Source organism: Leptonychotes weddellii, chromosome 3 (assembly GCF_054177405.1).
Source record: "Leptonychotes weddellii isolate Sample4059 chromosome 3, ASM5417740v2, whole genome shotgun sequence".
Taxonomy (NCBI): Eukaryota; Metazoa; Chordata; class Mammalia; order Carnivora; family Phocidae; genus Leptonychotes; species Leptonychotes weddellii.
Genome location: NC_138371.1, coordinates 454,233 through 472,624, shown reverse-complemented (window position 1 = coordinate 472,624; position 18,392 = coordinate 454,233). Strand labels below are relative to the sequence as shown.

General features: G+C 60.9%; 1 protein-coding gene across 1 annotated transcript in view; it reads left to right on the top strand.

The window, feature by feature from the left end:
* The window catches only part of ANO7 (anoctamin 7), a 24,992-nt gene that overhangs the window by 2,022 nt on the left and 4,578 nt on the right, over positions 1–18,392 (top strand). Inside the window, 21 exon segments of the mRNA XM_081815281.1 lie at positions 1,757–1,899; positions 3,749–3,856; positions 4,446–4,582; positions 5,409–5,466; positions 6,156–6,263; positions 7,027–7,099; positions 7,102–7,191; positions 8,525–8,615; positions 9,283–9,381; positions 10,832–10,917; positions 10,920–10,960; positions 11,031–11,168; positions 11,780–11,878; positions 11,965–12,067; positions 12,763–12,874; positions 13,110–13,163; positions 14,726–14,824; positions 15,921–16,066; positions 17,376–17,414; positions 17,417–17,559; positions 17,632–17,750. Of these exon segments, the coding sequence (XP_081671407.1) occupies positions 1,757–1,899; positions 3,749–3,856; positions 4,446–4,582; positions 5,409–5,466; positions 6,156–6,263; positions 7,027–7,099; positions 7,102–7,191; positions 8,525–8,615; positions 9,283–9,381; positions 10,832–10,917; positions 10,920–10,960; positions 11,031–11,168; positions 11,780–11,878; positions 11,965–12,067; positions 12,763–12,874; positions 13,110–13,163; positions 14,726–14,824; positions 15,921–16,066; positions 17,376–17,414; positions 17,417–17,559; positions 17,632–17,750 (2,086 nt within the window).

Sequence of the window (18,392 nt, the reverse complement as noted above, 5' to 3'; positions counted from 1 at the left end):
AGTTCCATCCACATCGTTGCAAATGGCAAGATTTCATTTTTTGATGGCTGCATAATATTCCATTGTATATATATACCACCTCTTCTTTATCCATTCATCTGTCGATGGACATCTTGGCTCTTTCCACAGTTTGGCTATTGTGAAGCACATAGCTTTTTTTTTTTAAGATTTTATTTATTTACTAGACAGAAAGAGAGATAGGGAGAGCAGGAACAGAAGCAGGGGGAGTGGGAGAGGGAGAGGCAGGCTCCCCGCTGAGCAGGGAGCCCGATGCAGGGCTCCATCCCAGGACCCTGGGATCATGACCTGAGCTGAAGGCAGACGCTTAATGACTGAGCCACCCAGGTACCCCAAGCACATAGCTTTTTAATTTAGATGAAGTCCCTCAGTCTTCTTTCTTCCTGCTAAGCTCTGTCTAAGACATCATCGCCTAAACCAGGTCATGAAGATGTACAACTGTTTCCTCCTAAAAGCCTTATCATTTTGGTTCTTTTATTTATGTCTATGATCTTTATCTTACCATTGTAACTCCACTTTGAGTTAATTTTTGTGTACGGTGTGAGGTAGGGGTCCAAATTCATTCTTTTCAATCTGGATATTCACTTGTCCCAGCACCATTTCCTGAAAACACTATTTTTCCTATTGAATTATAGTGCCCCCTTTGTAAAAAAAAAAAAAATGGATTAACCATAAATATATGGGTTTATTTTCAGAATCTCAAACACAGTTCATTGATCTGGATGCCTATCCTTCTACCAGTACCACACTGTCCTGGTTATTCTAGTTTCATAGTAAGTTTGAAGTCAAAAAGTGTGAGTTCTACACTTCTGTTCTTCTTCGTCAACATTGTTTCTTTCATTCTGGGTCTCCTGTATTTCCAAATGAATTTTAGACTTGTCATTTTCTGAAAAAAACAAAAACAACAACAACAACAACAATAAAACCCAGCTGGGATTTTGATAAGGATTATGTTGAATCTGTAGATTAATTTCAGGAGCAATGCTATTGTTATAATATTGATCTTCTGATTCATGCACATGGGATGTCTTTGCATTTTTTTAGGTCCTATATTTATTTTAACAATGTTTGGTGGTTTTCAAAGTATAAGTCTTGCACAGTTTTTGTGAAATTTATTTGTAAGTATTTTATCTGAGGTGCTGTTATAAATGGAAGTGGTTTTCCTCCTTTCATTTTAAGCTTGTTTATCACTAGCGTATAGAAACCCAGTGGATTTCCACATGTGGATTTTGTCTCCTGCAACTTTGAAAAAACCTGTTACTAGTCCTAATAATTTCGTAGCGAAATCCTTTGGATTTTTCTATATACAAGATCATGTCATCTATAAATAGAACTAGTTTTACTTTGATGCTTACCTATTTACCCCTTGTTCTGTGTTGATTCCTTCTTGCACATCCACCAGAAAAGCAGGGGTTTCCCACATTTTGTCCAGGCTTTACAGTTCTCTATCCCAGGGAAGGAACTCTGATGGTGACTTGCACTCAGAGTCCTTAAAGGCCTCGTGGGGGGTTGGGACTAACCTGCAGAGCCGGGAGCAGGCCCCAGCCCCTCCGCAGCCCCTCCTGTCCACAGTGCCCTCCTGGAGCCCTCCCAGCCCTGACCAGGACCAGAGCGGGGGCTGGGAGGGAGACACAGAGCAGCAGGTCAAGGGTCCGAGAGCTTGGCTTCTACTCCCCACCTGGAAGCTAAGCGTCCCGGCAGGGATGCCAGCCTGACTTCTGTCCCTGTTGGTTCCCAGAAGACTTTGTCCTCGTTTGGGAGGAAGACCTGAGGCTGGGTCGGCAGCAGGACAGCGCCACCCGGGACAAGACAGACACACACGCGGCCTGGAGGGAGACCTTTCTGGATAACCTCTGTGCAACTGGGCTGCATGTGGACCAGGTACTTAGGGTCAGTGGTGGGCTCTGCGTCTGTTCGGTGACCCATGACCTTCCTGACAAGGCCCAAGGGCATGGGGTCCAGACCCCGGAACAAACCAGGTACCAAAGTCCTGCTGGTGCCCCACCCTCAGCAAGCTCCCTGTGGCCACAGAACCACTGACCACAGGCCAGCACGACACCCACCCTTGGACGCCCAGCTCGCACCTGGGAGCCAGAGCCCTTCAGACCCACCTCCCCATTAGTCTGCGTAGGTGTGTCCAGGTGTAACCCCTGTGATGAGAACTCAGCAGCTAAAGCGGCTGCTTGCCCGGACTGTGTCCTCTGTAACAGCGGCCGCAGGGCGTGTGTGGGTCTGGGCCAGCGGGGGATGTGGCCCTGAGGCCTCGCCGGCCTCGCTGCGTGCCCCACATCCCTCACGTCACCTTGTCCCTGAGGCTTCGCCCCATGTGTCCTTCACCCACCCTTCCCACCACCCTCCGCCAGTCCCTGGGCACAGGCCCTGCCATCAGGTGTCCCCTCCCTGCCCAGAGTAAACCAGTCCTGGATTTGACATTAATCACATTTTCACGTGTCTTTATCATCTTAGCACCGATTTGATGTTGCAAACAATGCAGCTTGGTTTTGTCTGTTTGAACTTGATAGAAAGGGACTGTGCTCAGCACAGTTCTCCCGGGGCCGTGCTTCTGAGATGGTCCTCTGTACGTGGTGCAGCTGCTGTTGGGCCGTCGTCCTTGCTCAGAGGACCCCCCCGTGTGAATGCACCCCTCTTTATGACTGCGTCCTTGCACCCCTTTTACGAATAGATGTGTGCTGTGCTTACCTTCCCCACCCCTGACGCCCCTCCACAGGGCTGGAGCTACAGACAGACATAAACCCAGTGGGATCGGGGGTCAAGAGCCAACACCCCTCTCCTTTGGGTTTGGATCCAGTTGACAGTCTGGTGGGGGGATGAAAAGATGCTTCCCCCCTTTATTATGCAAAAAGCTTTGGGGACAGTGTGGCTCATCGGTGTGGCCACATGAGTTTGCAGAACCTTCATCCAGATGGGAGGGCTCCCCTTTAATGGGGGTCATGGGTGGACTGGCACAGGGGGCATCAGGGGTCAGTCTAGAGGGCAGTTCTCAGCACGCAGCACAACCAGCTGGGGGTGCCCGAAGCGCCAAGCCCACCCTGCCCCAGGCCTGTCTGCTGCAGTGGGCCCCGGACAGGGCCTGGGCGTGCTCATTTAGGGAAGCCAGCTGGCGCGACGCAGCGAGGCCTGACAACCACCAGGTAGAGAGGAGTTTTGGAAACCAGCCTACGTGGGGCAGAGGGGCTGCAAGTCCCTGTCTCAGGCTCCAGGAGCGCCTGCCACACATCTGCACACATGCACACACACACAAGGAGTCATGCCTGCCCACTGACACACGTGTGCACACTTCCACATGTCCACACATAACACGGATGCCCAGTGGCTCGTCAAAGGCCGAGGCCGTCATTCACCATCTGCAGACGAAAGGCTGACTCAAGTGCCTCCTTAAGGCAGGAGAGGGGGCAGGGCGGGACGGCTCTGAGCAAGCAGCCCATGCCCGCATGCTGGTCCCAGAGAGCGTGGCTGGCGCGGGTCCCCGAGGCCTAGCGGTCATCCCGACCCTGTCTGTGGCCGATGGGCTGACCTCCCGACGGCGTGCTCCCTGCCGGCTCAGCGACCGGAGGTGCCATTTATCCGACAGTGTTACCACCGCTGCTGGGGAGCTGTTACCATGGCTAGAGAGGCATCTGCCTTCCCCAGGAGTGTGAATGGACACACACACACACGTGCACCCCCACACACGCCCCTCAGGCTCTCACGGAGCCCTTGGTGCCCGCAGCGCGACGTCCCGGACGAGGAGGGCGCCGTGCATCACACCCTCCTCAGCGCCCCCTGGGCTGTGCTCTGCTGCTACGCGGAGGACCTGCGCCTAAAGCTGCCCCTGCAGGTGCCCAGGGGGGCCCAGGGGGCCCCCACAATGCCAACAACCCCAGAGGCTCCCCACTCAGTGTCCCTGAGGGTCCCTCCCCCCATCTCTGTGCCCCAAGAAGCCTGGCTGGGCAGCCAGGGTGGGCTCAGGGAGTGTGCGCCTTCTCCAGGCCCAGACCACCCCTCCCCCGCCCCGGGGGGAAAGAGGGCGGGGGAGGGGGCACCTTCCAGGTGACCTGAGGATGACCCGCCTGGGGGCCGCTGTGCTGCCCACTCTGCCGGCTCCCTCTGACCCTCGTGGTGTGGGCGTGGACGGAGACGTGGCTGCCCTCTTGTTTCTTCCTGCTGGAGGGGCTCCGGGCCTCGAACTGACCAGCAGAGCAGCCCTGGGGCCTGAGGCCCAGAGAGGGGCAGGGGCTGGCCTGGCCTCCCCCACGGGGTCCACAGCAGGGCGGGGGGCGGCAGGGGAGGGCAGGGGGGCTCCCTCTGCCGGAGCCCTTCACCTGCCGCCTGCTCAGCACACCCGCACACCCCCACCCTGCGGCATGGTGTTGACCTCCGCATCCGCATCCGCTCGCTAGTGGGAGGCGAGTGACGATCCTTTCCAGGAGCTGCCCAACCAGGCCTCCAACTGGTCGGCGGACCTGCTGGCGTGGCTGGGTATCCCCAACATCCTGCAGGAGGACGTGCCTGATGTGCGCCCCGAGTATTAGTCCTGCCAGTCCAAAGTGAGCAAGCCGTCCAGGTGACTGGGACCTCTCCCGGTGCAAGAACCGGCTGAAGGCGTGACCGCGAGGCTCGGGGCCTGAGAGAGACCCACCAGCTCTCTCCCTCCCTGGAGCTTCCAACTGGGGACATGCATCTCAGTGGGCAAGCATGGACTGTATTAGTCGGGGTAGGCAGGGTGAGCTGGGGGACAAACCTCCCCCAAACCTGGCCGACACTCGGGTCTGTGTCCTGCTCAGCTACAGGGCCGCAGCGGGTGGGCGGGGTGTTGGGGCCAGGCGCCTCGCCTCTGAGGCAGAAGCGGAAGGGGGCCCCGTCCATGGGCACGTACAGCCCCAGCTAACCACACAGCCGCGGCCAGCCTCCGCGCAAGGCTTGTGTCCAGGGCAGGGTGGGGACCCCTGTCGGTGACCAGCACGGAGGACTCCCCGGGGGTCTCACTGCCCAGGCTGAGAACACCTCCTTCCAGGCCTGGGGGAATGCCAGCCTGGGGTACACCTGCCTCTACCTGTGGGACTTCCCAAGACCCTGGGGTCAGTCGTCCGTTCACGCAGGCCACCACCGAGCACCACCCACGAGGCCGTTGATCCCGTGCTCAGAGCCTCAAGGGGCGCGTGGAAGGCTCCCCCCCCGCCCTGCCCTCTGCCACCCTGTGGGGGGGTGCTCTGTGCTGTCTGGAGAACCTACCGTGACCTCCTGCCTCCAGCAAGCAAAAGGCACACACAGGAGTGGATGGTGCTGCCAGGATCCTGGCTGTTCCGCAGGGTGCGGGGCGAGGCCACGAGCATGCGCTCCCCACGCGCCCTCCTGTGTGTGTGCCAGACTCGGCGCTCCACACGCCTCAGCTTCCTCGGGAGTGACAACCAGGACACCTTCTTCCCCAGCACCAAGAGGCACCAAATTGTGAGTGGGGGTCCCCGCGGCGGCCCCGAGCAGGGGACGGAGGCCTCCGTGGACACAGGAAGGCTCTGCTGTGATCAGAGCGCCAAGGCGCCCCTCAGGGCTGGGGGCTGGAGGCCTCCAGGCTGCCCCCCAGCTCACTGCACAGCAGGGGCCCTGCTCAGCACCCCTCCAGGACCCCAGGGCCCAGGTGGGCATGGGTCCTGCTGGCTGGCGGGGAAGGGGACCGAGGGCCAGCGTGGACCCACAGCCCCAGCATCCCCGAGACAGGCCGCTCCAGTGGCCTGCCGGGGGGAAGACGGGAGGACAGGCCGGCCCACGAGAGCCCCCTGCTGACTGCCAAAGGGCACGGGGCCTTGTGGGCTGCCGGGGCAGGGGCAGTGCCCACCCCTGATAACGGTGCCCAGACGGAGGCTGACTCCCGCCCAGAGGATGGGCTGGGAGCAGGCTGAGCAGGGCCAGGGCCTGGGTTCAGATCCAGACCCGACTCCTGTGAGTCCAGTGGCTCTGACCAGGGTCTCCGCGTGTCTAAAGTGGGATTGTGGTGTGTGGGGGCGGCTACCTGAGCCAGAGCCGGGCCCACACAGTGGGGTCACTGTCAGCAGAGGGCTCAGCCGGGAGGTGAGTGGGCCGAGACGGTCCTGCGCAGCTGTCACATGACAGGTAACTGGCGCCACGCCCACCACCCCCAGCTGTTTGCCATCCTGGCCAAGACCCCATATGGCCACGAGAAGAAGGGCCTGTTCGGGATCGACCAGCTGTTGGCGGAGAGCGTCTTCAGCGCGGCCTTCCCCCTGCACAACGTGAGACCCGAGGGTTGGTTGTTGGGGTGGGGGGCTCTGGCCTGGGTGTGAGGGTGAGCTCCTGGCCGAGGAGGACCCCGGGGCCCTGCCCTCCATGCTTGGCAGCCGTGGTGAGACGGGCGGCCATGCTGGGATCAGCAACACACTTGCCATGGGATCGGGCCACTCAGTGGCCTGTCTGAAGTGGAGGGTGGCCAGGTGCCACCCTTCTTGCCATATGACAGGCCTGGTGGCTCTCTCCCTGGGCACCTTCCATCTTGGGGAAGACAGTGAGGTCTCCTGTGCCCCTCATGAAGCCAGGTAAACTAGGGCAGTACCGGGGATGGGCATCTGTCAGCCTGACCAGTGTCCTTGACAAAATGTCCACCATGTGGGGCTGGGCCCTCATGCCCAGGACCCGCCATGAGTCCTCAGAGCTGCACAAAGGGGTGGTGAGGCCTGTGGGGCTGGGGCAGGCCTGTACCCACCGCTGTGTGACTGTAGGGACATGGGTGGGAATGCCTGGTGGCCCCCCCACCCGCCAAAAGTGCCATCCTTCTCTGGGAGGCACAACCGGCCCCACCTGCCCTGTGGTTGCCGGGGACCACACAGCTCTGGGGCTGCCCCCGCCGCCTTCCCTGCCCTGGCCTCGGACCCCACTCAGACGCTCCTTCCTCGGAGAGGCCTTCATGGCTCCCTGTCCCCCAACATCACCCTCCCCCGCCACACCTCGGGGAGAGGGCAGTACCCGGCGCCCGGGGCAGCCTGGATCTCCCCACCGGACGGCCCATTTAGGACGCCCCCAGAGGGCCCACAGGCCGTGGGCCTCACCCCGAGGCAGGTCCTATTCCAGCACCAGGCTGGTGCACGTGAAGCAAGTACCAGCCTCTGGACCACGTGCGCAGGTACTTCGGGGAGAAGGTGGCCCTCTACTTCGCCTGGCTCGGTGAGTGTTGCCCCACTGTCCCCTGGACCGCCCGCACACCCCCAACTCCATCTTGAGGCTGCTAATCTGTGTGCCCCGGAGGGGAGCCATGCTGACACCCCGGGGAAAATGCTTCCCGACTCCCAGCCCGGCCCCGCCCAGCCCCCGCAATAGGCTTGTGGCTCTTCTGGGGCCCTCCTAGCGCCCCAGTGAGGGGCCGGGAGCCCCCTTCTGCTGGTAGGGGCCCCCAGTGTCCCCGGCCCACCAGACATGGCCCATGAGGCCCTGAGCCACTGCAGGAACTCCCGAATGGCGGAGGCTGAATGACAGTCAGCCGCCCTGTCACCCACTGCAGGCAGGCTGGGACCTTCAGAATGACCTTCTGCCCTGGGCAGCCCGGGGCTCCCTGCTCCCCTCACAGGCTCCACCCCCAGGGCAGCACCATCACCTCCCCCCTTCTGAAGTCCTTTGTCACAGCACAGTGCCTTCTGGCCCCGGGCCTGGGCCGTCCTTCCTTCAGGCATGCTCAGATGGCAAGCCATGTTGGGGTGCTGCGCACTTGCAGGGACCCTGCCCTCATGAGTGCACCAGCCGTGGGGGGGACACAGGAGAGGCCCCCACAGCCACTGTGGACCCAGATAGGGCAGGGGCAGCCTGTGTGTGAGGACCCTGAGGCTCCATCTCGGGGCCAGGAGAAGCAGAGGCCATGGGACAGCGAAGCCAGGCTGGAAGGCTGCAGAGGGCAGGAAGACAGGCTCTTCCTCTGGCTTCCAGACCAGGCGTCACTCTGGCTGATGCAGGGTGGGACTGGAGGCGGGACCCCAGGCCACGGGCTGGGCTAGACCCATGGGAGGCAGTGGGGTGTCCGCTGGAGGGATTGCGGTAACTGAGGGACCTGGCCATGGTGGGGTGGGTGCAGGTGGAAAGGAAGCATCCAGAATGGGACCCCCATCTGTCTCCCAGGTTGGAATGCCAAGGGCTGTGAGCCTCCCGCAGACGGGACGTCCATCCTGGGCGTGGTGGTTTGAGGCAAATGGGACTTAGGAAAGGGATGTCCAGGAGCCCCAGGGGGTCAATGGTAGGGGGTCCAGAGGCCAGGGCAGAGGCCAGGAGGGAGGAGCTGGGCTCAGAGCTGCCAGGGGACACTCCTGAGCACCGTGCCTTGCCGGCTTCCTCCCAGAAGGTCTCAGGTTCTGCTGGCTGGATGGGGGTACCCGAGGGACAAGCGTGGCTGAGCAGCCCCCCGCCCAGTGCTTAGCTCAGTGCTGGCTACACAGGCCCACAGGGCACTGACAGCCGACTCCCAGGATCCCTCCACCCGGCCTGATGGCCAACCTTGGTGCTGCCCCTGCAGGGTTCTACACAGGCTGGCTCCTGCCGGCAGCGACGGTGGGCGCTCTGGTGTTCCTGGTGGGCTGCTTCATGGTGTTCTCAGACATACCCACGTAAGTGTCCTCTCCTCTCAGCTCCCAGGACTTGCCCTGTGTCTCCCGAGGGCGGTGTGTGGTTGGGGGACCCACAGGTGCCAGGCCCTGTACAGAGCTGGGGATGGAGGTGAGCCCTAAACACATCCCTGCCCTCCTGTAGACCTGTGGACAGGTAGGCTCCCAAAGCTGATGCAGGTGGACAGGTGTGCCCCCAAAGCTGATGCAGGTGGACAGGTAGGCTCCCAGGCTCACACAGGTGGACAGGTGTGCCCCCAAAGCTGACGCAGGTGGACAGGTAGGCTCCCAGGCTCACACAGGTGGACAGGTGTGCCCCCAAAGCTGACGCAGGTGGACAGGTAGGCTCCCAGGCTCACACAGGTGGACAGGTGTGCTCCCAAAGCTGACACAGTGGGCAGGTAGGCTCCTGGGCTAATTTTATTGGTACTCATCCTTGCTTCTTATAATAGTATAAGCGTTTCTTATAATAGGCTTGGTTTTTACTTCATTATAGAGCTAAAACTTCAAAAAGTTACCTCAAAAATTATCATTGCTTGTATTCTAAAACTCCTTTTTAAAGAAATGCTGAGCCTGTCAAAGGCCATGGTGGGGCGAGGGAGGGCGAGGGGTGGGACTGGTGGGGGGCCTGCCCCCCCCGACTCCTGCAATGCGCCCTTGTGCCCAGAAGGAAGAAGTTGTCCAATAGCGAGGACAACTTTGAGATGTGCCCGCTCTGCCTGGACTGCCCCTTCTGGCCGCTCTCCAGCGCCTGCACCCTGGTCCAGGTATGGAGCCAAGTGGGTGAGGTGAGGAAGGCAGCTCCCCTGGCTTCTGGTCCTGCCCCGTCTAGAACCCCAGCCTTGTCACCACTGAAGGCAGACTCCCTCCTGCCCCCGTGAGTTATCTAACCTCTGTGGCACAGTTCCCGCCTGGATCGGTGCCCCTACGTTTAGCTCTCTTCTTCTGGTTGTTATGTATAACCAGCCAAGGTCAACGGGAAGGCCTGCCAGGGCAGGCAAGCCCCGAAACTCTCAGGGCACAGACTGAGCAGGAGCCAGGAGGCTCCTTGGAGTCCCAGAGCCCCGCACACTGCCTGGGCACGTCAGCTTTTCCATAGGAACAGTGGCCTCGTGGCCTTGCCTGCATCCCCCACACACTGGGCCTGGAGCCCAGGTGCCCAGGATGGGCCCACAGACCAGACACACTCTGACACACTTCTGGGACCCCATCTGACCCAGCTTCCTAGGGCTGCTGTCACCAGTGATCATACCCGAGGGGCTTAAAACAACAGCACCCGGGCGCCTGGGTGGCTCAGTCGTTAAGCGTCTGCCTTCGGCTCAGGTCACGATCCCAGGGTCCTGGGATCGAGCCCCGCATTGGGCTCCTTGCTCCGCGGGAAGCCTGCTTCTCCTCCCTCTCCCACTCCCCCTGCTTGTGTTCCTGCTCTTGCTATCTCTCTCTCTGTCAAATAAATAAATAAAATCTTTAAAACAAACAAACAAAAACAACAGCACCCTGTTTTCTCATAGTCCTGGAGGCCTCAAGTCCAGGATCGAGGTGCTGCCGGGTGGGGCTTCTGGAGAAGCTGTTCCGTGCCCCTCTCCTAGTGTGCGGGAGCCGCGGGAGTCTTTGGTGTTGGCTGGCTTGTGTCCCTCCAGCCTCTGCCCCCACCTTCCCTGGCCTTTCCCCATGTGCAGCTTTGTTTCCCCTGCTTGTCAAGGATCTGTCTTCGGGCTTAGGGCCCCCTGTCCAGGCTGCTCTCGTCGGGAGGTCCTTACCTTAGCTACAGATGCAAAGGCCTTTACTCCAAATCATTCTGTGATTCCAGGTGGAGATCTCCTTTGGGGCCCAAAATTCAATCCACTACAATCCACACTCTGGGCCCCAAAATTTCATGTCCATCCCATATGCCAAATACATTCACCCCCACCCAATATCCCCCAAAATCTCAACCCGTTACAGCATGAACCCTGAGTCCAAAAATCTCACCAGGTCTGACAGTCCCACGTCTCATCCCCCAAATCATCTCAGTCAGGCGCGGTGATGCGGGACCCCCAGGGGCAGCATCCCTCCCCATCTGTGGCCCCAGGCACCCGGGAACCAGCCACCTGCTTCTGAGCACCGTGCCGCACAGGCTGAGGATAGGCATTGCCATTCCCTAGGGGAAAACTCCCTGGGACTGAAGGGGCCCCAAGTCCCGAGCAAGCCGGACACCCCGCCCCGCCCCCGCCGCGGACTGGCCGGCTCTTGGACCCCGGAGGCACCGTCTTCTTCCGCATGTTCATGGCTCTGCAGGCCGTGCTGCTCCTGGAGTTCTGGAAGCGCAGGCCTACGGGTGGAGCTGCTCCAGCTACGAGGTCATGGAGGTGGGTCCCCCGGCAGGGTCGCTCTCCCCCCCCACCTGTGGGCCGCTGCTGAACACCGGCTCCCTTCCAGGAGAGGCCTCGGCCCCAGTTTGCCGCCTCGGCCCCCGTGACAGCCCTGAACCCCATCACTGGTGAGGACGAGCCCTACTTCCCAGAGAGGGGCCGCTTGCGCCAAGTGCTGGCGGGCTCCATGGTGGTCGTGATGATGGTGAGGGACACCCGCGGCCCTGGCCTCCCCTCCCTGTCAAGCCTTCATCCTCCGGACCATGTGGGGCACATTTTGTCACCCCTTCTCCCCTGGAGGCCGGGAGCCTGATGCCTCCTCCGTGACCCACAAGACTCTCACAGCCCCCAGAAAGGCCCCTGGGTGCCTGGGCTCCAGAGAGGGGACCAAGCCTGGGGTTAAACTAGGGGGTCCAGGCTGCAAGAGGTGGGTGTGGGCCAGGCAGGGGGCTCTGGGAAGGTTTCCCCGTGGAGGCAGGCCTGGGGCATCCTTCCCCCAGCACAGGGCTCCACCACACCCTGCCTCGCCTTCCAGCCAAAGGGCTTCCTGACGGGACCAACCTCCCTCCCCCTCCAAGACGTTAGCAATTCCCAGTGTTTGGTTGGTCAGGGGGCAGGGTGGGGGTAGGAGGGATGGTTCTCCAGCATCTAGGGCCAAGAACAATGTGCAGTGGCCCCTTGACACCCAGATGATGCCCATCCTCCATTCTGAATGCCCTTCCTCCCCGCCCTCCCCCACCTCGAACACAACCTGGTTTAGAGGGTGTGGCAATATCAGGGCTCTGCATGGGGCTCAAGCATCTGGCTGCCCCACAGGCGGCCGCGGTCGTCATGTGCCTTGTGTCCATCATCCTGTACCGGGCCATCATGGCCACCCTCACGTCCAGGTCGGACAACACCCTCCTCGCAACCTGGGTAAGCCTCCACCTGCCCAGCTGGTGGGTGGAAGGCTCTGGACCACCCATCCCCCACTCCACTCTGGACCCACCAACTCCCATCAGGCCTCACGCATCGCCAGCTTCACAGGGTCGCTGGTGAACCTGGTCTTCATCCTCATCCTCTCCAAGATCCACGTGGCCCTGGCTCACATCCTGACAAGATGGGGTGAGTGGCCCAGGCCGCTGGGCACTGACCCTGGGACCAGCCCAGCCCTGGCAGCCAGAACACGACTTTCTCTCCCATCTGCAGGGTCCTTATGTCTGAGTGAGGCACAGGTAGGGCGTGTCAGACCCTCCCCTGGGGCAATTTACATAGCCATGAGCTGGGCCTCAGCAGGGGGAGAGCAGGAGACCCTCACAGCTGAGCTGTCCCTCCAGGGCGGGGGACTTGCCCACAACCCACCATCCCTCTGCTCTTCCTGCTCTCGTTCCCTTTCTACCATCCTCTCCCCCTCCATTCCCTGCCCTGCATTTCCTAAGACAAGTGCTAATGAACCCACCTGTCCATTCCACAGATCCCTGTCTGCTACCAGCCTGGTCTGAGAGAGGGACAGAGAGCTCAGTGCCTGGGGAGGGGGGGCGGACGGAGTGCTGCAGAGAAAGCGAGGGCAGGGTGGCCCTCCGGGGAGCAGGTGTCCCAGGCAGAGGCTCCGGGTGTGGGGACAGCAGGGGCAGGGTCCTGGAGGAGTGGCCCAGGGTGTTCCTGCAAAAGCGGGCCCTGTTGGTCCCCTCCAGCTCACCCTGTTTGTCCCCACCTCAGCACCTCCACCGCCCCGCACCCAGCCTCTCTTCTGTCCCAAGACCCTCCCCGGCTGGGTGAGGCAGCCTCACGTAGGGGGACTGAGGCCCCCTGTGCCACAGAAATGCACCGCACCCAGACCAAGTTTGAGCATGCCTTCACCCTCAAGGTGTTCATCTTCCAGTTTGTCAACTTCTACTCCTCGCCCATCTGTATCGCCTTCTTCAAGGGCAGGTCAGCGCTGCTCCCTCTGGCCACGCTTTCCCCGTGTTCCCCCGTGTGGGTGCTGGGATGCCATCCAGACGCCCGGGGAAGGGGGGCGGTTGGCACAAGAGCCCTGGGTGGGTTCACCCGGCAAACCAGGCTTCAAGGTCCAGCTCGCGCTTCCTCCAGTCAGGTGGGTGGCCAGTAAGTGGAAGGGCAGCAGTCCCTCCTCACTCCTGGGTTCGGGATCCCAATTCTCCTCCAGGTTTGTGGGATACCCGGGCAACTATCACACCTTGTTTGGGGTCCGCAACGAGGAGGTGAATGTGTGGGGAGGCCAGCCCCCACCAGTGGAGGTGGAGACCCCGAGGCGTGCCTCCTGAGTCACCGGAGCCCCGCAGGACCCCCGCACCACTCACCATTCCTAGGCCCACGTGTCCTACCTGTGCCCCCGTTTCCACGGGGCCTGATGCACACCTGAGCCAGGTTCCTGCCCTGGTGATGGACCTGAGCCGCCATGAGGGAGGGGGAGTGCAGAGACAGGCGACCCTCATGGGCTGGGTGCCAGTGGCCAGGGCAGCCTGGCTTCTCCCCACGGCTGGCCCCGGCCCCGAGAGCACAAGCTGCTGAGAGCCAAGCATGAACCTGTTTTTAACAAAGTAGAAGTTAAACCAACTTGCAGGATGCAGGATCGCTGTCGTGTGGGTCCCCCAAGCAGACCCCAAGATAAAGACTTGGGTGCAAGTAATTGTTCTGGGCATCACCCCAGGAAGCATGCAAGGGGCGGGGAGCAGGCAGAAGGGGGTGTGCCTGTGAGTACTTGAGCCCGAGGGGGTCACTGCCAGGAGCCCCTGGGCGTGACTCTGCCCTGGACCCTCTGGGACGTTGTAGAAAAACCCTCCAAATGGTCCTTGTGCATCTGGTTCCTCAGCAGGGGAAGGTCAAGCACACCTGAGCCCACGGGCAGCGTGACACATGTGCCTGGAACAGTCCCCAAAGGCCACTGCGCTGGGTCAGGGGACATGGGTGGGGCGCTACCAGCCCCTGCTGGGCTCATCACCTCTTCTCCTTTCTGAGGAGAAGGTCTCCTTCCTTCCCACAGGTCTGGCCTGTGACCCAACCCAACTGCTGACTACAAAGGGTCCACCTCGAAGGGGCACTCTCCAGCCTCACATGAGATGGGAGGGGCTTCTCAGGGACAGGGCCGCTGGGACTCCAACTCAGGGGCACGGCCGTGCGTGACATATTGTATCAGTTAAGCAGCATTCAGTGACCAGTGGAAAAAGCTGCTAACTCAAACTGGCTTAAGCAAAAAAGGGAATGTCACTGGCCCTGGTACTGAAAACATTCAGGGCCCTGTGGGCTCAGGTATGGCTGGATCCAGGTGTTTAAACGATTGCATGGCTTTCCCCAGCACAGGCTGTGCTCTCAGGCAGGTTCTCCTTACCTGGTGGGGAAGATGCCTGCAGTTGGCCCAACACGCCCTGGCTCAGTACCCCTGTACAAGGCATCCTGTCTCAGGAGCCCCCTTAAAAGTCCCAGCCCAGCTGTCACTTAACTCAGGCCAATTAGTGGGGCCTGAGTCCTCCTTGGAGTCATGAGGGTTATGAGGGTCAGCCCCACATAACCCTGTGTGGATCCCCAAAGATCCCCAAAAGAAATCTGGGGTGCCATATGGCAGCACCCCCATCATCCCTCTGCACAGTCTGTGGGGGCTTGGGTGAGGTCAAGGGAGAGAGGGAAGGTCACTGCAGTCCTCAGTGTGCCATGGATGTCTGAAAGGGAGGTGGCAGCATGGCAGGCCACCTCTGAGGCGTAAAGAAGGACGGCTGGGTATGCAGCCAGTCTTTCCCCGAGCTGACCTGAAACCCTGCTGTTGTGGTGTGCAGTTGGAGACCACCTCGTTGAGCTGGCGCAGGAGCTCCTGCTCATCATGGTGGGCAAACACATCATCAACAATGTGCAGGAGATCCTCGTCCCGTGAGTCAACCCCACCCTGCCTGGGCAGCAACTGGGGGCCATGGGACCTAGGAGTGTGGGGGGCAGCAGCCTCCAGCCCAGCCCCAGCCTGGACGCAGAGGTGGAGGGAAGGTGGGTCCAGGCCCTCCTGGACCTCAAGGCCTCAGCTGCAGGGGAGCGGGAGGGTCTGCCCCGGCCATCTGCCCCAGGAGCTCTGTGACACCCCACCCCCTGGGGTTGCTGCTTGGGCTTGACTAAGGTCTCTTGCCCTGGGGCCAGCTCTGGGGTGGGGAGGAGGCCTGGTTTCCCGGGCCCGCCCCCACCCATGCTGGCCCATCCCGTCTGCAGCCCACTCGGGCTGGGCCAGGGCGTTCTTCAGCATCCCCAGCCTCAAGGGCAGCACCAGGGAGGAGCAAGGGAGGCCCCAGGCTTCAGGTGCCTTCCATCTCCCCAGTGCCACCGCCCCTGGTACCACTGTGGCCCACCTTAAGGCAACTGGGCCCCCTACCAGGCTGGAGCCAACCTGGACAGCGTCCCACCCCCCTGCACACCTGATCTTCCCCTGCTAGCAGCTCCCAACTCGGCTCTCCTGGGGCACCATGAAACATAGCTGTGGGACCTTGACCACTGCACGCCCTGCTCTGGGTGCGGCCTTGCTTCTCTGCCCAGTTGGCGACGTGAAGCGGAACTCAGGATTACAAGGGCAGGGCGTAGCTCGGGGCCTGGCGGGGACAGGGCCTGGACAAGCGACAGTGTGGCAAAGCAATATGCCCCCCCCACGCCACATAGGGTGGAGCGACACACACGTGCCTGCCCCTGGCACAGCAACTGCCCTCATTTGACATAGCTCTTGGCACCTGCTTAGCGCTTCCCAGGACGAACCCATTCTCCCCAGAAGCTTCCATGAGCAACACTGACTTTCCAGAGGACGCTGCAGGGGAGCGGGGGAGGGGATGCCCCCCACCCCTGAGATGTAGATGCTCTCAGCTAGTCTGCGGGCAGAGGCTTCGCCCCTGCCCTCCCTATGGCCCAGACCACCCCCGCCCCCGAACTGTGGAGCACACAGGGCCCAGTCTGGAAGAACAAGGCCCATTTTCCCGGGTGTTTCCACCTCCAGGAAGCTACAGGGCTGGTGGCAGAAGTTTCGGCTGCGCTCCAAGAAGAGGAAGGCGGGACCTTCGGAGGAAGCTGGCCAGGGGCCCTGGGAGGCCAACTACGAGCTTCTGCCCTGTGAGGGCCTGTTCGAAGAGCACCTGGAAATGGGTAGGAGCCATGTTAGTGACCACGGCCTAGGCCAGCACCGTGGGCAGGGACAGGCACGTGTGTACATCTACCTGTGGGGACGGAGATTCCGGAAAGGAGATTGTGGGGGTTGGGGGAGGAGCGCTTGAGAGACGATGGCCAAGGATGGGAAGGGGCAGCGCTGCGGGCACAGGGGCTCAGAAGCGGGCCTGGGGGCCTTGGATGGGGTGCTGGCAAGCATGAGCCAGAGCCATGTGGCGGGAGTGAGAGGAGAAGCAGAGTGCACGGGCCCTGGGGGTGGGGACAAAGGCCTGCACGAGATGCAGCTATACCTGGGAGGTGATTTTCCCCAGGGATCTTCTGGATGCCCACGCTCTTTGCTGGGGTCCACGTGCCCTAGTCACGTGGTACCCATGCCTGTGTCTCATTCCCCACGCAGGGTGAAGCACTTTTGGAGGGCAGGGTCTGTGTCTATTACGGGTACTGGTCTCTGCAAGTCCAGGCTCTTACTCAGAGATAACTGAGGGGAAGCGATCATGCACACTCCTGATCTGAACCAAACACGTTGAGCTCTCCAGTAGCCAAAGCAAAAAGGTGATAGATTGTTATTATCCATCATTCTATGGATAAAAGGGAGTAGGACAGTTCTTGAGGGAGAGACATGCTTGTTCATGAGAACATGTGAGTGGGGTTGACCTTGTGTGTCCCTACTCCACCAGACAAGGAATGGGACCCCAAGCTCTCCATAATTTCACACAAGACTCAGGAACCCCTTTCAAGAAGCCATTCCTGGGCGCCTGGCTGGCTCAGTCAGCAACTCTTGATGTCAGGGTTATGAGTTCGAGCCCCACATTGGGTGTAGAGCTTACTTAAAAAAAAAAAAAAAAGCCATTCCCTAAAGCTCCCCTGAGAGGGGTGCATGGAGAAGCCAGCCCTAAATCAGGAGCAGCTTCCTGCTTCCATGGCTGCACGGGCCCAACAGGGTGTCTGAGCACTGGGGAGGACAGTTCCAGAGTCCCTGACCTCAGGGAGCACGGAGAGGTCCAAGCTTGGCCAGAGACGCCTGCAGCGCTGTGTGAGCAGTCAGGGGAGGCTTCCTGGGGGAGGGGTCTTGGAGGTGAGTCTATCAGACGGTCAAGCGCAGGAGCAGCAGGGGTGGCCAGAGCCGGCCAGAGCCTCCCCGAGGGGCGGAGGGGAGGGGGCTGTGAAAGGCTTGTGGGAGGGCAGCGGCCGCCGCTGGTGGCGGCCGGCTCTGCCCCCCAGCCGGAGCGGGCAGCCCGGGGTCACGCTGTGTGTGTGGGGGCCCGGCGGTGACCGCCCTCGTGCACAGTGCTGCAGATCGGCTTCGTCACCATCTTCGTGGCCGCTCTTCGCGCAGCAACTGGGTGGAGGTCCGCCTGGACGCGCGCAAGTTCGTCTGCCCGCTCCGGCGCCCGGTGGCCGAGCGCGCGCAGGACGGCGGCATCTGGGCCCACATCCTGGCGGGCATCGCGCACCGGGCGGTCGTCAGCAACGTGAGTGCGCGCGGGGGGCGGGGCGCCGGGGCCGCGCAGACGGGCTCCCGCCGGCCCGCCGCCCCCGCCCAGGCCTTCCTGCCGCGTGCCAACTACCGGGGGACCCGCGCCCGCGACCTCCGCGGCTTTGTCAACTTCACGCTGGCGCGCGCCCCGCCCACCTTCGCGTCCGCGCACAGCCGCACGTGCAGGTGGGGCCGGGGGCGGGGCGGCGGCTCTTGGACCCTGGCCCTGGGGCTCAGGCCTCCTGGCCGCCCAGCGACCCGCGCCCCCCAGCCCTCCCCGGGAAGGTGCCTGTGCGTCCCAGTCCCGGTCCGCTTAGGGCCATAGGCTTATTGCCTGTTTCCCTTTCTCGTCAGTTTTGCCAATTTTATTTACAGAAACTTATTTCATTTTTTATTATGTTAATCACCATACATCATTAATTTTTGATGCAGTGTTCCATGATTCATTGCTTGCGTATAACACCCAGTGCTCCATGCAGAACGTGCCCTCGTTAATACCCATCACCAGGCTAACCCATCTCCCCACCTCCCTCCCCTCTAGAACCCTCAGTTTGTTTTTCAGTCCATCGTCTCTCATGGTTCGTCTCCCCCTCCGATTCCCCCCCTTCACTTTTCCCCTCCTGCTTTATTTATTTATTTGACAGAGAGAGACACAGTGAGAGAGGGAACACAAGCAGGCGGAGTGGGAGAGGGAGAAGCAGGCTTCCCGCTGAGCAGGGAGTCCAGTGCGGGGCTCGATCCCAGGACCCTGAGATCATGACCTGAGCCGAAGGCAGACGCTTAACAACTGACCCACCCAGGCACCCCTATCTTCTTCTTCTTCTTTTT